This window comes from Ischnura elegans, chromosome 3 (assembly GCF_921293095.1).
Source record: "Ischnura elegans chromosome 3, ioIscEleg1.1, whole genome shotgun sequence".
Lineage (NCBI taxonomy): Eukaryota > Metazoa > Arthropoda > Insecta > Odonata > Coenagrionidae > Ischnura > Ischnura elegans.
The window spans coordinates 43,392,743-43,420,214 of record NC_060248.1 but is presented as its reverse complement, the minus strand read 5'-3'; the positions used below and the strand labels follow the sequence as shown (position 1 = coordinate 43,420,214).

The 27,472-nt window shown below is 37.0% G+C and overlaps 1 protein-coding gene across 1 annotated transcript in view; it reads left to right on the top strand.

Moving 5' to 3' along the window:
• The window catches only part of LOC124155709 (5-hydroxytryptamine receptor 1-like), a 114,280-nt gene that overhangs the window by 64,402 nt on the left and 22,406 nt on the right, over positions 1 to 27,472 (top strand). Inside the window, exon 4 of the mRNA XM_046529754.1 lies at positions 20,719 to 20,898. Within this exon, the coding sequence (XP_046385710.1) occupies positions 20,719 to 20,898 (180 nt within the window). The remainder of the gene's footprint in view (positions 1 to 20,718; positions 20,899 to 27,472) is intronic.

The following is a 27,472-nucleotide window of genomic DNA, read 5'->3' as shown; positions in this document are numbered from 1 at the left end:
TATCTAAAATTGCCAAATTTATCCGATAACCACCATTGGTGCCATGGAAAAATGAGCAGTGCCATAATGAACTTTCCTTAACTTTTTTACAAGTGAAATATTAATCTGTGAGTTTTAATACTACAACTTACAGTGGCATATTTTAAAATAAATTTTTGATTTGGTTACGAATGTATATATTAGAAATTTAGAGGCAGAAAAATTGATAAGTGTTATTTGACTATCATGTCTCTTCTTAACCAGTGCCGGAACGGCGTTCTGGCACCATTATAATACTGGTAACCACATAAAATAACTTTTAAAGAGCTTACGAAGATTCACCTAAGGCCAAGGCTCTAGACACGCTTTAGCATTCACACAAACGTAAAAAAGCCGCTCTCGATAGGATTTACGAGAGAAGGTTCCTTATCAATGTTCCATTGGCATTTCAATGAACTCTTCAACGCGTTCCAGGATAAGCATCCCACAAATGTCTCCATTCGGCAGCGCGATGAAAAGGGTGTTATTGCTCCATCTGCCATCCTCTTCCCGGCTCTTGTCATGAGAGTATCCTGGAGCTGTATCCTCCGAAGGAGCGAGCGACCCTGAAGAAGCCACATCTCCAGTATTTTAGAAATGTGAGAAGCGTATTCTTTGCCGAATTCCTCCGCCTTTCCCGATCTCAATCTATCGGATCCTTTCTTCCCTTCTTGACGGCACGGTAGAGCGAGCTCTCCTATTCCCTTCCCATAAAACTATGCTCTATCAAAGGCCTACCGAATACCCGATAAGAGTCGGGCCCACTCCCATTTCCGAGTCGTTTTATTAAAGATGCGCTACGCACGAGCTCCTTCCTTTGAAGAGAGATTTAGGTGATATGCCAACAGGGAAAAAGACTCATGATCCCCTTGACTCTTCCCCGCGATATAAACTTCATATTCCTACCGAATGATATCCTCGAGATCACGATATTATATTGGCTCGTATATTACCAGATCATTGGACTCTTTAGGCTTTAATCACACAATATTATATAGCTTTTATATACGCTTCATTGGCGAGGATTAAGAGGTTTAAGGCACACGAAAGAACTTGTATGGTGTCATTTCCAAGGAGTGGATTACAACACTGGAAAAAATGCTTCCAAGATAGATGCGTGCATTTTGATGGAATTCATTGATGACAGATTTCCGTCATCGTTCCAAAAATGCTAGAACTCATAACTCAAGACTCTATAGGTAATAAGAGGAAGAATTTGAAAAGCACTTCCAGATCACAAGTATTCCGCCAGTCACTTCCAGAGGATTCTACGAGTGTTAAATTGAAAAATAGATTCAAGGAGTGTGTGAGGTAAATACAAATGTGTAAGAAAATTGAACAAGTGTAGGTATTCAAGACGCCAATATGCCATGCAATTTGACAAAAAAATATTAATAATATCCTTACATCATTATGCACTGTAGTTACTATAATTAATAGTCAAATTACAGTGTTTTTATTGTTAAAGAGTGAAAGTAGAGAATTAGGGAGAGATGAAGTGAGGAATAGTGTGGAGAGACAAAAAAGTGAGGCTTAAAAAATGAATATTACACACTGATAAGTTGCGATGATGATCATAATATATATATATACTAATGATAGAAGCACTGATTTATTATAAAATAGTATAGATTGAGTTTTTCGCAAACTAACCCAACATTCAGGACGTGAAAGTGGAACGCGGAGATAAATTTAGGAAAGAAGAATTTTATCACATCTTTCATTGAATCATTCAAAGCTTCACTGGAGGTCGTAATGTCTCCTTCCTTCTAAACCTTTCCGGAAAATATAAACTGCAAGTGGTAATCTTCACACTTCAATATAAAACTCCTCTGGGCAGTGAAAATCACCATTTGTTGTTTGCATTTAATCACAGACGAATCGCATTTTCACCGAGTTAAGCCTAAAACGATTTCATACGCTCCCGGAAAAATTGAACATGAGAATATTAGTATTCTCATGAGTGGAAATATAAGTGCCCGACGTACTCATTAAGTTTAAGGATAAAAATAAGTAATAAGATGCATTCTATAGACTCTAAATTACGTCACATTACTATTAACTGAAACAATTGCTGTCAAGTTTAAAAATGAATACATCCATATTTTTTAAACCAGTCTCGGTAACATTACAATTAAATAACTCATTCAAATTTTCCGTCGTAAAATGCATTCCAATTAAAATAAAATTGAAGAAGATCGAAAACTTACGCATTGACCTGACGCGAAGGAGGTTATAGGCCATAGGTGAGACTATCGTTCCGAATTTGGGTGGGGTTACTTTTAACCCAATCAGAGTAAAGAATGAACTCAAGGAAACAAACGCTAAATCATTCATTTAAAGTAAACAAAAATATATTTATGGCTTGCATTACCACTGATAAAACTTCAAAGTCCAAAACTGATGGTTAACTACAATAGATTAAAAACTTTAAGAATAATGTCACTCACATAAATGACACCGAAACAATCTTAGTGGTTATTTATCCATTATAAGTGCGTATACCTGTACAATGTTTACAGAGTAATACATGAAACCGATAATAATGAAATAAAGGCAAAAAAATGAGAAAGATTTTTTAGTTAGCAAACCAAGAGTATATGTACATTGCAACCACGTCCAAGCGAATTCCGTCCAAAATATTCTGCGCTATGTTAATTCATAAGACATAACTCAGATTACCCTACATTTCTTTACTCTATATACAATGTTCCTCGAACAGTCTAACCCCTTCTCAGTACTTATTCGTTTCCTTTGAAGGCTTATTAGTGAGTATTTTAAAGTATCTACTACTTCATTCATTAATTCATATAGATTATTTTTGATCGCATTTTTTCCCGACATCTTCAGGGCGAACTAATAAAGTCATACTGCAGACATGTCGCTCCACCCTGTTCCACAATTTCGCCCTTGGATTCAGGAAGATCCGAGTCAGAAGCGCTGATGAGGTCACACTCTCCGCGTCGCCAGCATTAGGGGAGTTGATCCCATTTCCACACTTCCACTCCAGCGCCTAGCCGAGTTATCGAGTCCAATCTCACGGCACACTTTCCGTGACTCCTCCCACGTTTACATTTATATGTATGATGCCCCAATCGGATTCCCGATTGCCGGGCGAGTAGTCTCGCGGCCACTCCCCCCGCCTAACCCGCACTTAATTTAAAACGCCTTTTCCTTTATTCAAACGGGGACAGCGGAGGCGGAGGATAGACGGTGGCGCCACGGTTAGCACTCCATGCCATAGAGGAGGATGGCAGGGGTGGCACTCGACCGAAGCTTCCCTAATTGCTCTCCGGAACAGAGGGAGAAAATGAGATGGAGGGAAGAGACAACCAGGGAACGCATGGGTGGAGGGTTTAGTGAGACGAAACGGGAAGAGGAGGGTGTTTGTAAAAAAGATAAGGAAGGTCGCTGGAAGGAAGATTCAACCAGGTCTAATCCACAGGGGTGTGCGGGTTCAAACGGACAATCCCGGGCGAGATACTCAAAAATCACATTTTCCTGACTCTATTCAAAAGTTCTTGTTACTCCCTAACCCTTTTCAGCATTAGATCAGCATTAGACCTTCTTTTAGCGATAAGTACAACTTTACAAATATCGCTATGAAATTAGCTACAGGCATACAGTGTACTTTTTCGGCCTAATCGGTTTGCATGTATTGGCTTCTGTATCCCACAGATTTTTTGCAGTATTTATTTACAATAACAGCACACGATGTGACAAAATTTACCATAATGTAAAGTGAAACTATTTTAAAATTACTGCTAGACATTTCTTTAAATTATTAAGGGTTATCTTTATTTTGGTTGCCAAACGATGCACTGGACTTAAAATTAAAATATCGGAGACAATCCATAGTTTAAAAAAATAACGACTTGGAAGCCCAAAGCCCAAAGTTGACGAATAGATTTAGTGGTATACAGAGGCGTATCTTGAAAATTTTTCGCCCACTAAGTTCAAAACTTGCAAAGAGAGGAGTAGTAAGATTCATCCGGGCTACAATTTTACACACGAGCGTGTAATAACTCTGTTATCATGGAAGTGAGTAAATGGCTCTAAATGGATCACAGGCAAAAATATTGGAAGCTTTTGGAGTGGAGGTCTAGAGGAGATAATTGTAATGACTCCATGAAGTAATAAAAGTATGACTGAAAGAATCAGAAGGACAAAAAAACTAACGAAATGCAGAAAAAAGGCAGAAATAATCCGGATTGATTTAACAACTGGAGTCTAAAAATGATAGTTGCCTAAGAAAGTATTTATGAAGTCGAAGGACATGCACAGAACAAATGGTAATGATGGGAAAAAGAAGATAGATTTGCTGATTGAGAAGTTGACCCGTAAGCTGCCTCACACCGATCCATAGCATTGTAGTATGTGGATATGAAGTATAAGACAAGGTAAACGCTGCATACTTTTATCGATGTCCTAAACCATAGCGTGTTTCAAGAATTGATTCTTCATCAAGCACAAAGATACCTCAATTCATCCTCAGGAATAAGCTCAACCTTATAAATCCCTTATGTTGCTCAAGAGCTCTCTTCTTCCGAGGTCTGCACAATGTCTTATTCATCTTAACCCTTTATAATCCCGAGCTGATTTAGGGAGAAATCAAATTTCAAGATTTTTCATTTTGAAAACTTGAAAATTTTACACTCTATCATAATCATCGTGGCGGCTAACTATTTCATAATTAAAATTTACACTAAAAATAATGGGTGGTTTAGATATTTCATGAATAGAGCTGAAAGTTTACACATTTATAACCTTTATAACACAATTTTGCTTAAAAAGAAACATTCGGTTATAAAGGGTTAGAAGATGTTAACTCCTTTTTCCTTTACCAAAACTCTGATTATAAATATTTTCCCTCTTAAACCCTAATCACTCTGGTCATACGCAACGTAACCAATACCAACGCCCTCGTTTAAGCTCATTATTTTTACGACACAGGCCTTCAAAAAAATTGCTAGAGGAAAGAATCTCCTCGGGAATGGAACCACAGGATCTTTGGATTCTCGGGCCACTGCGCTGACTACAACGCTGTGAAATTATAATGATGAAGATGATAGTATAATACCCAATAATATGCAAATGTCTTACAAAAGAGTCAAAATAGAGACAGATATCAGGATAACTATGTTCATGAGCTCAACAAATACGAGTCAGCTTACTAATTATTCGCTCAATATTTTGGGTGAGAAAATTCACAACTTATTATGCACACTGGCTCATTCATGGGAAAAAAATTATTGGAACTAGAAAATAAAATAATCCTTAGGGTTAGTATGTGGAAAACATTTATATGGCACTTGAGGCTCGTTAAAAAAAAACTCCACCGTGTGAAGAAGCATGCGATATTTATACCCAGATTTTGTCAAACATTCTATGCTTAGAGTCATAAATTAAAAAACTTTCAACGTATTATTATATTTTTATTTTATATTACTCCATTAACTGCCAATATATTTGCCAGGGGTCGTTTTAATAGCAAATATCAGAGTTCTATCAACGGGACGAATGAAAATTTCCCCTTACGCTCTCACGTAAATTTCATACTAATCAAGGAATCAATCTAAAAACATTTAATAAAACATTATCTCCATTAGCAGGGCTTTGAAATTTGCATGTCTCGAATCCGATATAATTCCACCGGCGAGATATCGATGTATTTGTTTTTTTATTTACGATTTTACATGCCGCGCGAAGGCAGCGTTTTTGTAACTTCCTCAGGTAATCAAGCACGCTGGAACGCTATTACCACTAATTACCGTAATATTACCTGCTGAAGTTAAGGTGAAGAATAAGCCATAAAATTAGAAATACAAGGATATCTTTTACGTATTAGGAGAGAAAGCCGAATACAACCGCAGGCCTCGTAGTACTACAACCACTATGACCAGTAAAACAAGACCAGGTTTAACCCTCTCCGCATGAAAACTGAAAATACCAAAAAGCCTTAACAGATCCTACTTCATCAGACGGAAACAATTCCATAATGAGCTATATAATTTTTTAAAGGGGATGAGGTCATATTTAATACCTAAATTGCAATATTAAATGTACGCATAAAACCCAAAATACCAGCGCTCCGAGAAAAAAATTGATGCCCCCCTTAAAATACCGCTAATTGCGAGCCATCAAAAAGAATGCAATATCAAGGCATTTTACTAACTGCTAGTTTAAATTAAAAATATTTTCTAAGAACAGTTATTGAACTTGGTATCATAATTGTTTCCGAGGAAAAATTCCCTTAAAGGTTCTGCATATCGCTAACAAACGCCTTCATAAATTAGGCACGTGGCCGTCCAGAGGTATGAATTTCCAAGGGTGCGATATCACAGCTCAATAGCCGCAGTGATCTCGCCATTAACTTAATAACTCCACGCCATCCCCGTCCCTCGCTTCATCTCTCGCCATCCCGACACCATTGAGAAAGTCTTTCCCCCGTTGCACAGCTCTTCCGCCGTCACTCGGGAAATCCTCGCCTTTAACGCGCTCTCCGGGATAATGAGGCGGAAAATCGTGAGCCAGTCTCCTTAAGTGTCGTCTTCCGCCCGGAACAATTGTGCTCCCAGCCTCACCCCTTGTCCCGACCAGGCGAGGAAAGGGTAACGCTTATTCAGAAACGTTTTTTTTTTATTTCTCAGGAGGGTCCCAACGGGAACGATACACGGACTCACTGCAGAGAATCCTTTTTCAGGTGTCCCTGTTCCTGCTCTGCTTGAATCTTTGTATACTTTTTTTCTCCTTTCATCGGCAAACTAGCAAAGGTGTGAGCTTTGGTACCCACTCATTTTCGGGAGAAAAACTACGGGCTGATTTTTTTCCTCCAGTTAAGAGGTCTTTTTAGGGCGGAAAATTGGGAACACGTGTAATGTGCTAAAAATTCACTTCTCCCTGTGCAGCACAATATCTTGCGAAGGTGTCGTCTAAGATTAAAAAAAAACGCCATAAACAAAGCAATTATGACATTGAGCAACTGACAGAAATTTAAAAAAACATACCTTTATATAAGCAGCTGTCTCTGGTTTTCAAGCTGTGATGCGATTAATTTTCAATAAAATAGGAAGTTCCGAACGCCAGGCAGCTCTATGGGGTACTGAAAAGAGAAAATAATCGTAAGCGTCCTGATATGAAGATACCAATCAAGTACTTTGGAAAAGACGGTGAAATGTGCTAAGAATAGCTAAGAAAGAAAAGAATTACATCCGAGTAATCACAGACAATCCGGTCAAACCAAAATCTTTTGGGAGAAACCAGTGATATAGGAATTACCACAGTTTTGATTTGTACTTCCGAAAAACTAAGACATATTCCCCGTCCGATGAAACAGAGAAGTTTTATACCATTGCCTATGGAACGCGAAGGTGATGATACGAGAGTTAGGCTTTTTCTCTGAAACGCATTAGGTACCTCGAAAGCTGATTCAAACATGGCAATTTTCCAGCCAAAACGCCAAAGCTTCTTCTGTCAAAATGTATCGCTTACGCTAAATTGCGATAAATACTTTGAAAAATAAGGTAGAAGAATCGAAATCTTACAATCAGTAGCTCACAATATAACTAGAATTTCCTCAAAATATCAGACTAAAATTTTAAACTTCGGTAATTAGGAAGTTGATGTATCGCAATTCATTATCTCTCTACTTATCTTTGGTCAACACATTATTGTGTGTGTTTAGGAATATTTTGTATTTTATGGGAGCCATTTATATTCTACACCATGAGTCACTGTAAAGTAGTAAACTCATCAGAGGCTGTACTAGAACGAGCCCGTCTCTCATAACAGAGTAATTTCGATAAATCGCCCAATTGACGACGAGGAAAAGAGTCGGATGTGCCATAGCACGTGGCAGCGTCGTTAGCGTTTTTCCAGGAAGAAAGCAGGCCACCACCGTCTGCTCCTTCGAAAATATTGGAATGAGGAGAAAGGAAGGGAGGAGGGCTCCTGGGAGGACAAAGGAAAAACACCCTTGTAGGGCCTCGATGAATATGAGGCGATTTTAGAAGTGGGATGGTGGAATTGGGAACGGAAGGAAAAAATGTGGGAATTGGAGGAGCTGGTGACGTGAAAGTAATCGAAGATGAAATTGAATGAGGCTTCGACGGTACATCGACCTGTACTATCAGTCATCGTAAGAAATATTTTTACGGCGAAGATGCAGCGGAGTGCAAAGTCCAGAGGCATTCGTCTTCATCTGAACTTAATCAGTTATCCCTCGGAATAAGATGAATTACAGCAACGATTCAAGTAAATATCTCCGAAGGAAAGCGTAATTCAACAGTCAACCAAAGAAGGATATAAAATCTCTGGATGATTATTTTTGAACTCCCGACCCAGTTACGCTCTCCATTGTTGCGGACGTTTAGTTGGAATACCCTTTCACAGGGCTGGTGATCATCAGTAATTCACCGGAAGGGAATCAAATCCCTCTTACAACCCCTGAGGTTGGAATTGTGACTGTTTAAGCAGCCAATTTTACAGAGGATAATTTCTCGAAAATGAAAACCTAAGCTTTTTTTTGGAGATTTTACTTGCAAACCTATTACTTGACTTTCGGATCATTTATTTCTTCGCAAATATTTATAGAATGCCGGGAATTGTCACCAGGGGACACAAATAGTTTCTTATGTTTCTCCGAGGTGATATAACGTTAAAGGAAAACTTGATCGGCATTGTGTTGTTAATAATGCAAAATTTCCGAGGTCAGGATTGTTGGATCGCCAGACTCATCACTATTATTGAACACCAGTGAGGGAGTGGTAGACGAGAAATAAGAGAAGAATATAGGCAGCTAGATGGAGGAAAGCAAGTGGAGCAAACATTCTAAGACACAAATATAATCTGAGGTTTCAGGCGAGATGGAGTGGAAACGGAACATAATGAAGAAGCAGGAGCAATTTCTACAATTTTAAGAACTTAAGATTTTGAGATCCAAAATTTTAAGATTTTAAGAAAGTATAAAAAAGCCGAAAACTCACCGCTCGGTTGGTTGCTAAGAAGAAGAATAGGGTACTTTAAACGGTGCCATAGATGTTCCGGAAATATGAATGCGAAAAAATCAAAGCCTATCCGCAAAAAATTATGGTAGGTTTTCATGGAAAATGTGAAAAATTAATGGGAATGATTTTTAAATGATTAATTTCACTGCAAAAAATTTCACCTGAGTTTGTAATCTATGACTTTCGTTCATCCCTCTTAAATAAAACCAATTTTTTCCATGCTCAAGAGGCCATTTAACCCAATGGTGGGAGTATAGAGAAGCCGAAAATTGCTTCAACTATATAATAAATCTAAGGTTATCTACCTGGAGAACTAAACACTTGAAGTTATTTTCGTCTTTTAGTACTAATCTTTCAGTTAATGGTGCCATCATCACAGCAACAGTTCTCGATCACTCACAGTCAACTACTAAAAAAGTCATTAAGTTTTGAAACTGTAATACTTTCGATACATTTTTAAATCCTTGATTTCATATTTAAACATTCCAAATTCTGAATCTGTCATTTATTATCTAGCCAAAGAAAAACGTTGGTAATGGAATCAATTATCGTAGAGATTTTTCCGCAAAACTTAGATCGAATGAGGAATTTACTCCCAACAGTTGACCGAAAATGACAGCGCTGGGCTACTTAGGCCTTTTAAGAACCCTGAGATAGAAAAAAGCCTAAGGTTCCCACGAGTGCAGAGAGCCATTCTCTACTACTGGCCTTAGTGCACCATTCCCAAGGGCAAAAACGAAGTTTTCAAAAAGGACAGAATTTCATTACTTCCAAATGAAATTACTTCTTGCGCCCCAGATCACGCTCAGTCGTCACCATTTTTACCAAAGAGGAAATTTTCGTCCCAGGGTAAGTGGCTAGAAATAACGTGGCCAATAAATACAGAATGAAAACGGCTTCCGTTGGCAAAGAAAAAAAGCTATCTCGCTCAACTCAGAAAAGTTCCGAACAATATTTTGGTGATGGGAGGGCGTGGAATTGACCCTTTTGGAAGTGGCTTCGATTTTTCAACCCTGGAGCCCCACTGATGATACAGTTTGGCTGAACCTCTCTCCCTCAGCAACCTCCTTGTAAAGTGACCCTTGGGACCAGGGGTGGAGCACGGAGGCGTGGTGAACAAACGGGACTGGGGTGAAGATGTGGGCGTGGTAGTGGAGGAAGCCGTACGACATCTCCCATCTCTCGTTCCCTTGGGGACACCAACACATGACGTATGTGCCAAGGAATTAAAGGAGAGATGCGAAGCCTGAGGGAAGGAATTGGAGATTGGAGGAATATCGAATGAAAGGCTCAAATCTCACCTCCCATTTCCATTGCTTACTGATACGAAATTATGGGAATACTGCATAGATAAATATTTCTCCATGAGTACGAACCAATTTTTGAGCATTGACGAGTTGATTTTCAGAAATTAAAGCTAGTATAATCGAGACATTCCCTAAAACGCCATTTTTGTGCACAACTATTCACTTTCCTTAATCTTGAATTTCAACATGAAGGACCCCGAATGTTCAACCTCAACAACTGGAATGGATATTGCCCAAAAGGATAAGGTAAAAATTCCCAGAGGGGGCTGAAAACATTGAAAATTTTTAGAAAATTTTCAATTCACAGGAGAATAAGTAAGGAGGCCAACGACAGTTTTTGGAAAATTCAATACCTAAATATGCTTTAAGACGGATTAAAAAAAAACATTCGAGAATTATGGTTACTTAAGTGGTATTCTCTTCCCAAAAGGACAACATGGTGTCACTTCCGGTCAAATTAAAAAATTCTTTATGTGATTCAAGAGTATTTAATTCACCATTCCAGGCAGCATTTTAAGTATGTATTTCAGTCAAGCTCAGCTTTAGACTCGGGATATATAACTGCTTTTATCGCTGTCTTAACGAAGAGCCGAGGCATTTATAGTCAGCGCAGCCTGACCATAAATCCCTAGGCTCTTTGTCATCCTCACAGAATGCCAGGGCATAAAACCTAGCGCCATGATTCCCTTAAAATTGCAGCGAGAAAAGGGAATAATGAATGGCTAAATGATCTTTGCATTAGCCCGGAAATCCATGTCTATTTAATTCAATGTCTATTTTTATACTTATCACGCTGTAAGGCTCACATAAGCTTCTTTTGTTAAAACTCACCCCATAACGTTAAATGAATCTTTTTTAAAGAAAATAGTGAAAATAAGTCAGTTTTGTACGATATGGAAGGGATATTGAATTACGAGACGATAAAAATTGACTATGATTTTGTGATTTCAACATTGGAACTGATCAAAATATAGCAAATTGAAGTTAAATTACATACATTTACATTGAACGTATTTTAAATTGTTCAGGCGCCCGCTTAAACGACAAGATGAATCGTTCAAACTCTGAGAACTGACTTTCAGCCCTCTATGCTAAAGAGCCCGGATTGCACCCAGCAGCGGGGACTCTGCTGCAAGGGGAGCTCGCATAAGCAACGTTGCCCGAGGGAGATACGACCACCACCGGTGGTGTTCCCTGGGGGGAAATGGCCACGAGGAAATTCCCACTCGGAGATAAAGAGACGAGAGTAAATATGCAAACTTCCCCTGAAAAAGTGCGAGACGCTGTACAGCGAGCAAACCGAGAATTTCATCTCCGGCACGCTCACCACACCACAACTTACAGCTTCTGCATCAAGCACTCACACAGACGGCTGGGGAAAAGATAGGAAATATCTTAAGAAAACTCATACGTAACTATACTGTGTAAAACCAATTCTCAGCATTTTGGCTATAAATGTTAAGCACATTCTGCTTTTCCCCACGATATCCTACGATACAAAACTAAACATATCAAAGGTGCAAAGAATTAGGAAAATTCAAGAGTTTAATTTTTTATAAGTGTTTTTAAAAATATTAGTCGCTTAATGAACGTATTTTGTTGCAGTGGAATCAGGTTTTGAAGCAGCTAATTGTTTTAAATTATTCTTACTTGGAGCATGTTTTAACCAATTCAATAACAAAAAAAATCATTCGTCACATTCTTTATAGCAATGTCAAGTATTTTGGAAATCCAATCCAAATGTCAAGTATGAAATGTGACTAGGAGTTAGGTAAAATGTGTGATGTGATTTTACAAATAGGGTTAAGATTAATTAAAGATAAATTATAAGTCCTGTACGAGTCAAAAGGTAGCAAACGAGAGAAGAATAAAGAGCAATATTCTTAATTCAGTTCAACAAAGCATCCACTGGTAGTGAATTTTCAAGTATACCCAGATAAGTTCCCTTTATTTAATCGGAGCTAACTAAATATTTACAGTAAAAAATGTCATATTTAAAATCACAGATAGAAAATAAATTTACAGCTTTACCTCAAAATGAAAACTTTTCAGGATGTGATACTTCTTTCAGCCAGTAAAGAATTTTATTTTGGTCTGCTTTATGAGAAAGTATTCAACGCAACGGACGTTATCTATTAACGGGTAATACTTTGGAAAGGATTATTGTAATTCCTTTTACCAGGTTATGAACGATATATGATAAGGAACTAGGGGAGATAGAAAAACATGACAGCCACAACGAATTCATTTAATTACATACAAGCGCATTTCTGAGTTTAAAATTAGAATTATGTTCCTATAATTTTATCAAATTTTGGCAAACGACATAAAATTACAGAATTACGAGTAATTCTTAGTATTGTTCCGCCAAATTGTTAATAATACAGAAGCAGCCGCAATAGTAGACATTTGTACCTTAAGTGATAGCTGGAAGCAAGAGGAGGCTTTTAAAACTTCTATCACTGAGAGACGGAAATGAATAAGTCCTAAAATTTTAAACCTAAAGTGGCATGGCAAATCTATCGAAAGGGTCGTAATAAGTTTCTGTTTCGTTTCACCACCTTACTCACAGTCTCGTCAACACATATTATCTTGTAACCCTCGTCAAGGAAAAAAAACCTTTTAGACGACCCTTAATGGACGGTTTCCCGAGGCAATTAACGCATTCGTCAGCAGGGGAAGGAAAAAAATTAAATTTCTCCCGACGATACTCTCCAACAAACTCTCCGCTCCCGCCGCGATTAAAGGTGAAATTACCTAAACCATCATCCTTCAAGAGGAACACCTGGAGGCACACGCTCACCTCAATTGAGGTGCAACCACCCTAGAGAAGTTTAATTTTCTCAACTCACATTTTTGGAGAGTAACCAGGACGATATACAAATTTCAGTAAACACTTTTAATACGTGCAATATCCTCTGTACCGCTTGTTCCTAAACCTAGAATAAATTAACATTATTATCACATCGTCACGTAAACATTTCTAGGTATTTACTGAAGCAGAAGAATCTTTAGAAATCTAGAAAAAAATCTCATAGCAACTGAGGGCACACATGTTATTCATTAACTTCAGCTATCTACGTAATTATTGCAAATTGCATGCTTCTCTTCGAAATGAGTAATTAAATATTGCGATGTATAGTAAAGCATTATTTTTTTGCAATTGCAATCTATACGAGGAAATTCACTTGATAAAAGAGTTTCGACTTTTGAAAACTAAAAAGACTTAGTTATTTTACCATTGATGTAATGATTTTTAGTTAGGACAATGTTATCCCAACTTCACCAGTTTTGAATGATCGCTTTGAAAGCCGACATTTTTAATGAAAAATATGATCGCCTCCAGAGAGCTATTAAATGTAGCGACTATACATACAATTATCCTGCTAGAGATCCAATTGAAGGCAAACATACGCGAAGAATGCTGGAAGCCACTTCAAGAAAATGTATTCAATAAAGCATGTCATTATCCAAACAGTGAGCGTTATGATGGTGAAATTTACGAAGAGAACAGATTCTAATGTAAAATGCTATCCCAGATTTCTTTCAATTCACAACATGATACGCCATTCACGTAAGTAATTATTCATTGTTACAAATCAAGATTGCTGGGTCAACAAATATAGATTATAAAGTCAGTGGCTCTCTACTTATATTTGTACAGTGATATTATACACACGAAGTTGAAATGAATACTCTCTATTGATTCTATTCCGTACCCTGCGTAACCTAATAAACGACAAACCACACTAATATCCTCATGTTTGTAGAGCATTCATTACGTCAAGCGAATCTGTCGTGGATGCCTTTCCTATATTTTATTTACCTATGCTACGTAAATTACGGGAAAGGATGTTTGGAATATATATGCCCATATGTATCCTAATTTTTCCCTGTAAGATATTAGATCTGAGCACTAGTAATTTTATCAACGACTAGTAATTTTATCATATGAATAATTCTTTTACTTTAAATTCTGTCAGCAGCAAACATCCGTCCACCCATGCATAGCGGGTATTGGCTAAAAAAACGACATTCGTATTCAGAGTAAATTACGACAGTACTTTATTTCAAAATTTAACACCATTGTAAAATGAAATTATATGAAAATGGCAAGTTCACTACATGATACTATTTATAAATTTCTCTAAAAATCAATACAGTTCTTGGTTAGCTGGGCGCAACGCATACTTGTATTGTATTAATTAACACTTAATTAATACAATAACAACTTAAAATAATTAATAGCGCAACGCATACTTACTTTTAAGTAGGTACATGTTTCCCTTCGATACATGCTAACGTATTTTAACGTTCACTAATAATTAGACTTTCAATTAATTGAACAGATAATTTTTTAATAGGTATGCATAGGCAAGATATACTCTCGATTATAATTCATCCGTAAAACGGGTACTTGTTTGTATTGATACCATTCAAATACTAGAATTTTCAAATGATTGAGAATTTTTATAACTCAATTTAGGATAGCATAAGAAAAAAGTATCCAAATATTTTCCATGTATTACGGGAAGATTGCTTTCTCTCTAAGTTTGAATCACTATTATCGCAGTACCCAAAAAGGTTTAGTCTGCCTTTCGTCACTCAACAAATGATGTAACGCGGGTGATGCATGGACATATTCATATTTATCAACAGCAAAGATGAAACCAAAATAATTTTCCTTATGGCTCTTTTTTAGAATATATACTCAACTCAATACCGTTCATCATAGAACTGTTTCTTTGTTTTTTTTCTGTCAACTGCAGATTGAAACTTCAAGAAAAGGAACGAATCAAGTTGTACAAGAAAAGAGATATCAGAACTTTTGTGTTTCAAGGAACTCGAACTTTAAAGTTTTAACAGTTTCAGCGGCGGTAGAGGGAATATTTTGAAGATGAAAGGAGCGAGAATATGATCAGACAAAAGGACTATCGATTTAAGCGTGGAACAAAAATGCGGATCTTCAGAGACGGAGAAACGGATCTCGAAGGAAGCCGAAATGAAAGAGGGGAGAAAGGATTTTGGTGAATTTAATAATTGGTTTTGTTTTTCACGCAAATTTTTATGCAAGGTTTCCAGGTAAAAGTGGAACTTCGGGCTTTTATAAAAAGAGAATTTACTATTTCTTCGAAAAATTACGTTATTTGTCGTGTTTTCAATCGTATTTTTAAAAATTTACTTATCACTAACTACATACACGGCAAATATATCGATTTTAAATTACTGTAGCATTTCGTGGCTTAAGAGGCTGTTCATCAAATGATGAGGATGAATATTAGTGATAATTCCGTTGGGATCAGATAAAGACATGGAAGCAATCTAAAATTTGTAATGAAAAAATGATCGGCTAGTTTAATAAGCTATAATTTCGATAAAATATAATACTAAGACGCGATATCACAAAATTACACGCGGATCATAATTACAGACAAAAGAAAAATGTGGTTTTCGGACCGTCCTTTCGTCGCCCTAGTAACTATAATGGCATCTAACTATCGAAATAACATCCAATTCCCAAAATAAAATATTTTGGGAATTGGATGGGATTTGAGCCCCCAAAGTTCTTCACGCAACTCTGAAATCGACTTTTAACAACGTGATAATTTATGAAAGGCTATGATTGAGATTTCTTTAAATTGACAGCAAATTTTTACAAAACCATTGCATTCACTATAACAGGATGATATTAATGATTAAAGCTAAAAAACCTGTTCTCACTTGATTTTTAAATGGAAATAGGTTAAGGTTATTCATCATTTCTTATCAGAGGTTCTCTATAAAGGCCGTTTACTTACTAACTTCCCTTTCCAAACATCTATCACAGCCGAGGTCAAGTGATTGATGGGATAAGAAGGATGAGGGTGGCACGGAGAAATGTATTTCCAACCTCGTATTTCGGTCGCAAATTTCTTGATGCGTAATAAAGGTTTCATTGACGTTGATTGATGCCTCCAAGTCCATGGCACTGATACTCGTGAAATAGAATTTTCACATTCTCTTAATCACTTTGCGTGTAATTGGAGGGTTATATGCGAGTTTTCATGCAGTAAAATCATGGTCAAGACTGGAAGAGCCCAGAATCTGTCATTATCCTAATTACTTAATATTTAACCATCAAATCTACACATTTGTTTATTACATTCTTCGTTCAAAGAATTATAAAGAACGGGTATATTAAAATTCGATGGAATTCGATGGAATTTTTATCGTCTCATTAAGGATTAACTACAAGTACAATATGATACCGCATAGCCTAGTATACGAAATAATATTTCTTGGTGATTGAAAGTAAACCGCTCCTTTCCTATTTGATATTTCAATTCTTAGATGGCCTTAAAAAGGTGCCATATACTTTGCCCAAGGCATTACAACTCACACATTATATCGCACACAAGCCTCTCAAATAATTAAATCACCACATATACATTATAGTATTCGAGGAATAGAACCAAAAAGTGATATTAATTATTGAAAACATTTATTAGGCAGTAGGCGCCAGTAGCTATGCATCAACACCATGTGTAGAAAAACATGAGACTGCTAATGACCACTTGATACCTATCAAACAAATGAAATACGATATTCGTTATCCTGCTTCCTGCCACCCACGTCAAGGTCTAATTACAACCTCAGACTCCAGAGCATCAAGCCCTCTGTTTCCCCATTCACGGCCGAACGTCGCATTGGTAAAAACACTTCATTAGACCATACCATCGCCATAAATGCTAAATAAATGTACGCATGTTCGAAATTCTGAGGTGATATTTAATCAATATCCCCTGATATCGCACCCAAAATATCACTGGACACCGCACAGTGAGGAGGTCTTTTTAACCTATTTTTATTCAAGCCTTTGTCATTCTGAGTGGAAATCTTTACTAAGAGAAGTAAGTAAAATACAAGTAGAAAAAGAATTGAAAAACTGCTACGAGCAAACTCTGAAGTTTGACACAGATTGTTATGGATTTAATAGAGAACCGCAAGGCTCCATCCTACTCAACACCCTTAAATTCGGAGTAGGAAATTTGAGCTTTGATTTTGTTTACTATTTTTTCATTATTTTCTATCGTAATAGCGTTTGTATAAAGTAGTGATGGAAGAAGTATTGAAAAAATGTGATTGGGTTCAAATGAAATTTTACGGTCAAAATTGTGATTGATTATAATTACAAATTACTCTTCGAAAACGTAACCAATAACACAATTACGATTGCAATTGATTTTAACTTTGCTCCGAACTTGATGCAATCATTGTAAATATTATATCAAACACGGAGTACTCAAATGCAAAGCAGCATTTTAATTTAATTGAATTCATTGTTTAAAATTCTGTTACGCATTAAAACGACGGCCTACAGAGAACTTTCCGCAGAAAAATTGATGACGTAATGAACTCATGGTGAGCGGGTCACCGCTCCTGAACCTGGAGTCGTACAATGTGCATCATAATTGGATGGAATATTGTTGTTGTTATTATTATTGTTGTTGACACTCTTTTGAGAGGATGATCTCATCAATAAAAGGTCTTCCCTATACAAGTAAATGAACAAGAACTATAAAGACGTCAGATCGATCCTACATCATATTGTTCCAAGATATTATACGAACTAAAATAAAATTTTCCCCAATACGGTATTGGCCAGTGGCGCCGACTCCATGGGGCTTGAGGGGGCCCGAGCCCCCCCAATAATTCGTTATGGGTGTGAGGAAAAAAGTGTCAGGCTTGTCGATTTTCCCTGGAGTGTCCAGATATCGTGATTAGAGTTATCAGGGTTCTAAATTTGATCATATTACTCTTATAAAATGCATAAAAGACTTAAAATTCACTACTTATAAAATTTCCAGGGAAAAGATCCCCGGTTTGGGCCCCCCCAATATTTTTTGTAAGTCGGCGTGCCTGAATACCCCATCAAAGAAAACGAAAGGCATTGATTTCGATTCGTTACCCACCATTAGTGTATTCATAATATACAAATTATTTGGTTTTTGAAATCCCAGTTTAGACGAATGGCAATGGTCAATTTTGACTGCATTTCAAAAAAGCCAGATTGTTGCCCATGCGATGCCACTCCACGTGACGTCACAGAGACCTAGTTTCTATACGAGTAGATAGGAGTTTTACATCGTCTGAGATTACCAATGCATGCATGAGGCACAGACTTCAGGGAAACATGTCTTAATAATCACCTAATAAAACTGGCTAAGGTCGAAAAGTTTCCTTCGTTTGATAGGGTATTAATAGTTCTTATTTAAGCCAAGCGCTACCTGCTAGCAGGGTACTCTGCTACCTGGTAGCCGCCTGCATCGTAATAGCGCTCAAAGCCTCGCCCCAAGGTCAACTCACACGGCGACAGCGGGAACCAGAATGACGTCACACGGGGTTTTCCCAGAATTCATGCTTAGCCGTCGCGTTTTCGCGCGCTTGAAAATTTTCACTTTTCATTTAATCGCGAAAAATAGATATCGAGATTTAAAAATCTAAAAGCGTGAAATGAGAACTCCAGGAGTAATAATCTTTCGATTTAGACAATATAAAATAATAGGAAACCACCCTATTCGATACGCCCCCCGACATGCCATACATTTTCGGCTTCCTTTTTTCGATTGTATATCTGATGTCGTGACAAAACGTGTCACAGCTCCACGGCTACTGGGGGTAAGGTGAAAATGCAGACGTACTTTCGTCAATTAGCAAAACTTAAAGAGAGTATGAAATATCCTGCAAACTTTACATCGTGACCTCCTCCTATCCATCGATTGCGAACTATCATGACCTCTTTCTGAATTGCTCCTTCGCCACTCTAAATTGAGGTCTCTCTCCCAGGTGGTGTTCCAGACAGACGAAAGGGGACATGTTATCACTGCGTCCCCTCACACGATGCACGGACCGTCGCTAAAATGTTTCCATCAAATGCCTTCCTGCTTTAAAGTATCGGTGCAAAGGATTTCAATTCCCCCTCTCCCCCAAAGCAATGGCATCCTTTCACTGACAGTGCCACCGAAATCTCACAGAAACACCACTCCTACAAGCAAGACCGAGTGAGCCTGAAGAAAGGTTCACGGAGGTGGATATGACATCGCCCCATTTCATAGAACAGGGCTCTCCAAGCTTTTCAATGTATGGGCCACATTATATAAAGCCCACATTTATGCGGGCCGTGGGAATAAAGAAATCAGAGCCAGGAATTTAATTTCCTCAAAAATTAGAGTATAAACATGGACAAATTGATAAAATACTTTGTTGGAAAAATCAGAAAAAAACTAAATAGATTCCTGAATTTAGTTTCATGCAACCAAATTAGTGAGACGGATGATACTGTCGTTTTGACTTCAAAATTTCATTAAAATCAGGTTCCAGATTACATGTGCCAACTTTGAGAATTGTGGTAAGTAAACACACAGGTTTGGCGGGTCGGATGAAATTATGTGTCGGGCCGGATGTAGTCCGCGGGACATGGAATTGTAAAAACTTTCAACGAAGATGAATGATTCAAATTGAATGTCATCCTACTAGAGGATAGATTAGATAATTATGTGATAAAAATAAATGATTGTTCCAATAAGAAGCACAAAACTTAAAAAAAAATTGCTTGAGTTGAACAACTTCATAGGGAAAATAAAAAAACAATGACAATAAATGCCACACCACTCATGGGAAAATAAATATGGAAATAGCTTTACCTACTTACTAAAAAAAATTGACAATTTTAGGCACACAAATTGCGGTTAAAAGTGAATTTTAAAATTGGTCATTTTAACAAAAACATAATAATTAGTACTGAAATTGATAATCGATAAATATATCGTTTTTGTATTTTATTCCTAGGACAACAATTTTGAACAAATTAAAATACTTATACCTAAAGTTTTCATTTTAGAATAATTATATTATTTTAACTGCATCGCCTGTTGACAAGTGTTTTTCATCTTATCAAGAAATATGATAAAGCTGACCTTTTTTCATGAGTGTTTTTAAGCCTTTTATCGTATTCTATATACATATAGGTATATTCCTTTATATTTGTGAAGGATTTTTAATGCCTTTATTATGCAAATGCCTCATTTGTCATAATTTTCCCGTCTGATCCCGCCTGAGTGGTTTGACAAACATCCAGGGCATGGATGTATGTGATTGTCAAACAAGTTAATTGTAAGAGAGGACTAAATAGTCCTAAATTCGCTTGTGAAATAAAGATGACATTATTATTATTTTTATTATCCCTCCCCAATACCAACTTTGACATGGGCATAAATGTGCGTCAACAAGCTTATTATAAGAATGCACCGACTGGTCATTAATGCGCGGTAACCAGGCAGATGACGGCTTTGAATCGATGGGATATTTGGCAATTTCACTCAACTCCATTATATTCTCTGTATTTTCAGGACATTCCGATCCACGTGACGATGCTGAGCTTCGTGCTGATCGCGGCCGACCGCCACCGTCTGCTGATGGACCCCATGAAGCCCCGCCTGCCGCCCCTCTTCTGCTCCGTTTCCGCCTGGCTGCTCGCCCTCTGCATCGTCCTCCCATACCCTATCTACACCACGTACCTCGACCTCGGGGTGAGTATGAACACTCGAAATTTTAATGCATACATTCTACTGATATGCAGGGTGGAAAAAATTTATCCCAAGAAATGTTAACGCTGAATAGCTGATGTCACTAGGAACCAAAATTATTAATGTCTTTTTGGTCGAAAACACAACATTTTTAATTATTTTTTTTCCTTATCTTGACCTCGTTTAATACATGTTAAAATAGTTCTTGGAGTGTAGGTCAATGTATGTTATGCAAAAAAGTTTTAGCCGACGTTTCTGTTTGTTTTAAACTATCATCAGGGCTTAACTTTGTACATATTAATTGAATAAGCCCTGATGATAGTTTAAAATAAACAGAAACGTTGGCTAAAACTTTTTTGCATAACATACATTGACCTACACTCTAAGAACTATTTTAACACCAACATTTTTAGACCACAGAAACTTTGAGCCAAGAGCCAAGATTGGCCGCTGGTTAGCTCCGTTGCCGGATGCCTTTGATGCATCGCGATCCCTAGCAGGCTAAGCGCTCGAAGTTATTAGTCCGGCAACAAGGTAAACTCGCGGCCAATCGGAGCGCTTGGCTCTACGTTTCTGTAGTTTAGAAATAGTGCGATTTCGACCGAAATGTCATCGATAATTTTTGTTCCTACTGGCATCAGCTATCCAGGGTGAACATTTCGTGACATGATTTTTAACCCTGTATATAAAAAACAAGGATAGTTAACCAGTCACCATAAGTTCTGGAAATTTACTATTATTGAAATTATAAGCAACGAATGGTTTCTTTTGCGGCAGTGTAGGAAAAATCTTATCCATCTCTTCCTGTATTCTACGATAAATGGGGTCAAGGATTGTATCAAGCTTTCTGCTAAAAATGATGGATAGCCAAACATGACACTTTCGGTTAGGAGAAAACCACCAATAATATATCCCTGGAGATGATTGCAGAGACGCAATAATTGGAATCAAACATTTTACATGCAAATCTGCATATTCGATGAACTGCTAAGGTGGAGAGTGAATCGGATCACGCAGAATTGCTTTTCACATAAGCTTTTATTGTGGTATTGCAAAAATATAAAACTTACCAAATTCCATATCTTTCAATTTATTGGTATTCATCCATAAGAGCTGTGCCCTCATACTACCAATTGAAGAAAATGAACTAACTTGTTACACATCTAAATGCGTTCCCTTTCATTCCTCGCCTTCTGAAATAGACACTTTAACCACCAGGCCATTTGCTAAGTAACAAAAAGTTGCCACTTCCTCCTTGATTACTGTTATTATACATATTTTTATCCGCCAACCACTGAACAGATATCATCAACGCAAGGACACCATCGTCAAGAAAGATCCATCAAAATCGATCATTGCCTAATCAGTTGCTTCACCTTTATTCCGCAGTCCTACCCATACTATACACAATGTCGGGCATTTACCATTTATTTATTTACGGGCATTTGCCATATAAAATTACTCTTCACCATTCGAGGTAGAAAGGTAACGCTCGGTAAAGCTTGTATTCATAAGTTATTCGTAGAGTGATTACTATGTATATGTTTCCCATTGGAAAATATCGCACGTACATCCAGTAATGCTCAATTTCAGATGCACACATTACTGATTAGAATTAGCGATGAACCATAATCCGTGATAACGTTTCAAACAGCGCTTCTGCCAAATAAAATTAACTGAAAAATCAAATACAGCCTAACATTATTCCACGAATCTTGTGCATTATAATATGACGCCTATAGAAACGTATTGACTTACATACTCGTATTTCACGACATATAATTTACCGCATCCCAACAAAATCTCGACCGAGGGCCTAATTTTGGCAAAACATCTTCTCAGCTACGTTTTATCGTATTCCACGTGTCTCGTGGATAAATAAGTTCAAAATTAAATTAAAAAACAACGCAAATGCGGAGTCAACCCTAATGGAATCCAAGCGAGAATTGCACGAGGAGATTCAAAAAGTGATTTTCTCGAAATGGAAAGAGCACTCTCCCAGTTTATTTACGAGTATTATTAAGCAAAAAATCATCAAATTGAAGATAAAGAATAAATACTTAAAAAATTGCAATCATAATTCATCAAATAACTTATTATTTTTAAAATAAATGTTTACGATGAAAGTGACAGCTAGGTTAAAAATTTCGACTTTTTATGTATCAGCATGTAGAAAAGGTAGATGCAAAAAAAACATCCAATATCTTCAAATTTTCAAAAAATTCTTCGAAAAGATACGATGAAAATTTCGGAATTTGGAATTACCTGCTATTCATTTGTTTATTCCATTTTAACATTTAACTTCGAGAGGTATTTTTAATTTGGAGAAGTAGCTTTTTGCCACAATTTTCATGAAAATCTGAAATTATCAAGGATCAAATCCAGTCTGAAGAGGCGCGGAATGATCCACTAATATTAGTTTCTATTGTGTAAGCACATGAACTACGTTTAATCTGAAGGAAGCCTTACATATTGATAAATAAAATAATATTTTCAACAAATTTGATTAAAAATGTCTCCCAGGAGTGTTTTCTGGCTGAGTTATTTCATTTTCGAAGTAGGTCGGTAACGTTACCTTTACAAATATTCAAAAGGTTCCCCAAAATATCATTGCTCAACGACTGTCAAAAGACGAATGATTAATAGGATACAGCCTTAAATTCAGAAAGCCAATGAAAATGTTTCACAACACACATGATAAAACAAAAACTTGTTTATTTTCCACGCTTATTTAAGATACTAAACGCAATTTCGCAATAATTAATACACGTAAACATTCAAATGTTGAAACTCGATTCGAAATTTAAATTCCAGCTTGAACGCGAAATACACAACAGTAACGGAATGGCAATTTCCCGACGCATTCAAATCAGATACGGCGAGCATCCAACTACACAAATCTTTCCCTGGAGTAATTACGATGGGAGCAAACAAACATGCGTGAGCGTGGAGAAATTTTCCACGGATTAGGTGGAATTACTGCGTCATGCCAACGAGATAACCCGCATTAAACATGTGTCTCAATACTGTTTACTGCTGCCGTGGAAAGCCGCCGCACACTGACAAATGCTACTTTATCTAAGCACGAGAACGAGCGATAACGCCTACCGGGTGGTGGTTCTCACTCGTGAATGCTATGGCAATCGGAATGAGAGACTACTAGAGGGAAAATTTTACCATCAGTCCTGCTTGAGTAAACGCTGTGATTCGCATCATCGACCGAGAAGAGTTTTCCGAAATGGCTTCCACTGGTATGAGAATGATTTTTCATTCATTCATTTTCATTATAACTTCGAGTTTATCAAAAAGGAAGGCAGAAATAGCTTCAACTTTCGCTTGTCTTCAGTGAATATGTTCTGTGGAATCATTGTAGAGAGAGACATGCGCGTTCCCACGGACCGTATATACAGCATAACAATCAGCCTGCTGTCAAAAGGATACTAAATGACCACAATTAAACTATCCACGTCGTTATGAGCGACTACTACAATTATGAGTAGGGTAGTAGGGTAGACTGGGTAAGGTAGTGCCAGGGTACGGTAATGACAGTCGTCGTATTAAGCAAAATTATAGGGATTAGCGGAGAGTGCAATGGGATAGAGGAGCAGCTTGCACGTTTGAACCTGTGTCACAATATGGTGTCAGCCGCTGCGCGGCATAAATCCTATCACGGGCCCATACTGGTTTTCTACAGTCGAAAGTAAGTTTTTTCGTTCGATTTCTTTTGATAATTGTTTTTACATGCAAATATATAGAATGTTGATTATTTTTATCGATATAAGATAGACATTTTTGGTTAAATAGCAGCAATTACTTTGTTAGTAAGTGATTTTGTATCGACATGGCGTTAGTTGTTTTGAGAAAGAGTGCTATGGGTACCGTTGTGACATTTTTCCTGGGTACGGTTGCCACACAAATAAAAGTTTATTTTTGTTAAATATGCCCAAAATATGCGTGAGAAACACTAAAAGAGGACAGTGCGGAACATCGCAATATGGATACGGTCACAAAGAAGTGGAACGCGGGACTTCTGCATAGAGCTGCGGAAATGCACGGAGATAATCGCATTTCTTTGTAAGATTAGTGATGGCAACGATTAATGGTTTGATGGAAATAATCGATTTTTCTCTTTCGATTAATCGATTAATGATATGATAGTAAGTAAACAATTAATTGAATGATTAATCGACTTTGATAAAATTATTCGAAATAATCAAGAATCGGAATGAATTAAGGATTATTTATTTGTTATTTAAACTGCGGCTTCATATTACGTACTTCATTTGTTACGAATGAGCCTGGAACAGTATCCAAATTTCTTAAAGAGAAGATGCTTTCAGAATTTGACCGACGATTTGACCAAGCTGAATATTTTTCTACCGGCCGTGGCAACGATTCTCGATCCCCGATTTAATAAGACGCATTTCTCCAATCCTCAAGCTGTAGCCTCCGTCCTAAAAAAAGATCAGAACGGAAATAGCAGATTCCGAAACTACGGCTGCAGAAAATTCAGGTGATACATCAGAATCTGGTGCTGAGGTCTTCGATTTATGGGTAAAAACACAAGGCTCTCGTTCACAAAAAGAAGAATTTGGACTGTAATGCAAATACTCATCCTAAAGACGAGGTTACGTTCTATCTTAATTTGTCAGTTGTAGGACTGAAGGAAAGTACGATTGAAGCACGGGAAGAAATGAAGTTAATTTATCCGAGGCTTGATGAACTTAGCAAATATATTGCCACCTTATTGGTACTTCCGTACCAGCTGAACGATTATTCTCAAAGGCTGGAGCGACGGCTAATCAAAAAATAAACAGACTGACTACAAAAATGCTGTCAAAAATATTGTTTCTGAACTCTTAGACAGGGGGAGGAGCTTATAATGTGGAAATTTCAAATGGCCGAGATTAAAAATGTTTTGTATTTTTCACCTAATAATAATTTATATAATTTCATGTAACTTACTTTGTAATTGTTTGTAAAAATATCAAAGTTTTTAATTGTTTTTCAATTAAAAATCGTGTGATTTTACCCTAACTGAATTATATCTCCCACAATCGATTATAAAATAATCGATTAATAGTCCACCAATAAATAGAATATCTGGGAGCCCCTTTTCAATCAATCAAAGGATTGATTCATCCCTAAGTAAGATATGTTCGTAAACGCGATAGTTTAGGCGCAGGCAAAAATGAAAACATTGTGAGCATCGGGTATGTTGCTAATAACAAAGTGTTTTCGGCAGAATAAGAGCAGGAGCTGTCAAAATGCTTCACTCGTTGCGCGGAGATTTATTTTGGACTATCTCAATATGGACTTCATATTTTGATAAAATTCCTTTAAAGCATAAAAGACGAACTAGAAATGTTCACTCATCTTCTCAACTATTTGTTAATGAAGTCTGATTTATTAACGATAGACTGACAAAATAATTTTAGTACTATACTGCCTTATCAGCTGTAAATGATTGAAGTGTTCCCAGATTTTATTTTTTTGTTATATACTTGTGATATTTTCAAAAAGAGCATTTTGCTACATTATATTAAATATTTATAGCAATTAAAATGATTTCATTTTAGTGTAATTTGGAAACCTATTACTACCGACCCGAAGTACCGTCACAACCGCCCCCGGGATGCGGTCTTGTCGTTTTTTCTTTACTTGCTCCTATGAGCATACTATTATGTTCAGGGATACAAATTAAATATTTATACGTATACTGATGTAAAAATTACATTAATAAACACCCTTCGTTTGGCTTAGTAGCCTAATAACATAACTAAGGGCGATCAAATGAAAATTGTCACAACCGTATCCAGTCTTCCCTACCTATAACGTTAACGTTGCAAAAAACTTGCCTCCTAAAAAGTTAATATGCTAGACGATGCAATACGGTAGGATATCCCAGAGAAATACCCCAAAAAGTGTACAGATCTAAATGGAAATGCAAATTTTAAAGAGCTCCTCGGAATCCCACAGGGTACGAAAGCATGTTGAAAATAATAAAACACAGAAAATGAAAATTCGAAGGATGATCGGTCGGACTTCAGGAGACATCGTGATCGTGCGATTTGCAACCTGCAGAAATTGAAAGCAACTTATTAGTCTCGGGAAAGATTATCATAGCAGCAAGTATGGGGAATGAAAGTTTCTTGAGTTTTTACTGCATATAAACATCAAAGAGATAAGGCTTTTCTGGATCAATATCTTAAAAAAATATCATAAAACGCATTGTTCACATTATTTAATCATTCATTTTATGCTATATTGGAAAACGCAATGGGAGTACGGAAACCTTTGCACAAAAGGTAGAATTACAATGTAATGCAAAATGACACTAAAATAATAGAGCACCGATGGTATACACCAGAGATTCTTTTAAGGTTCCATTTCAACTCATCAAATAAATAATTACCAGCAAAAATAATGGCAATGTAAATAAAATCTCACAAATGCTTGGATTTATTCTCAAATGATTGATCAGTTTCATCTAAATAGCTATGACTTACAATGTTTAAGGTTGCTGAATGTTAGAGCTAAGATGTCAAATTTGCTCAAATTAAAACTCTTACCACAT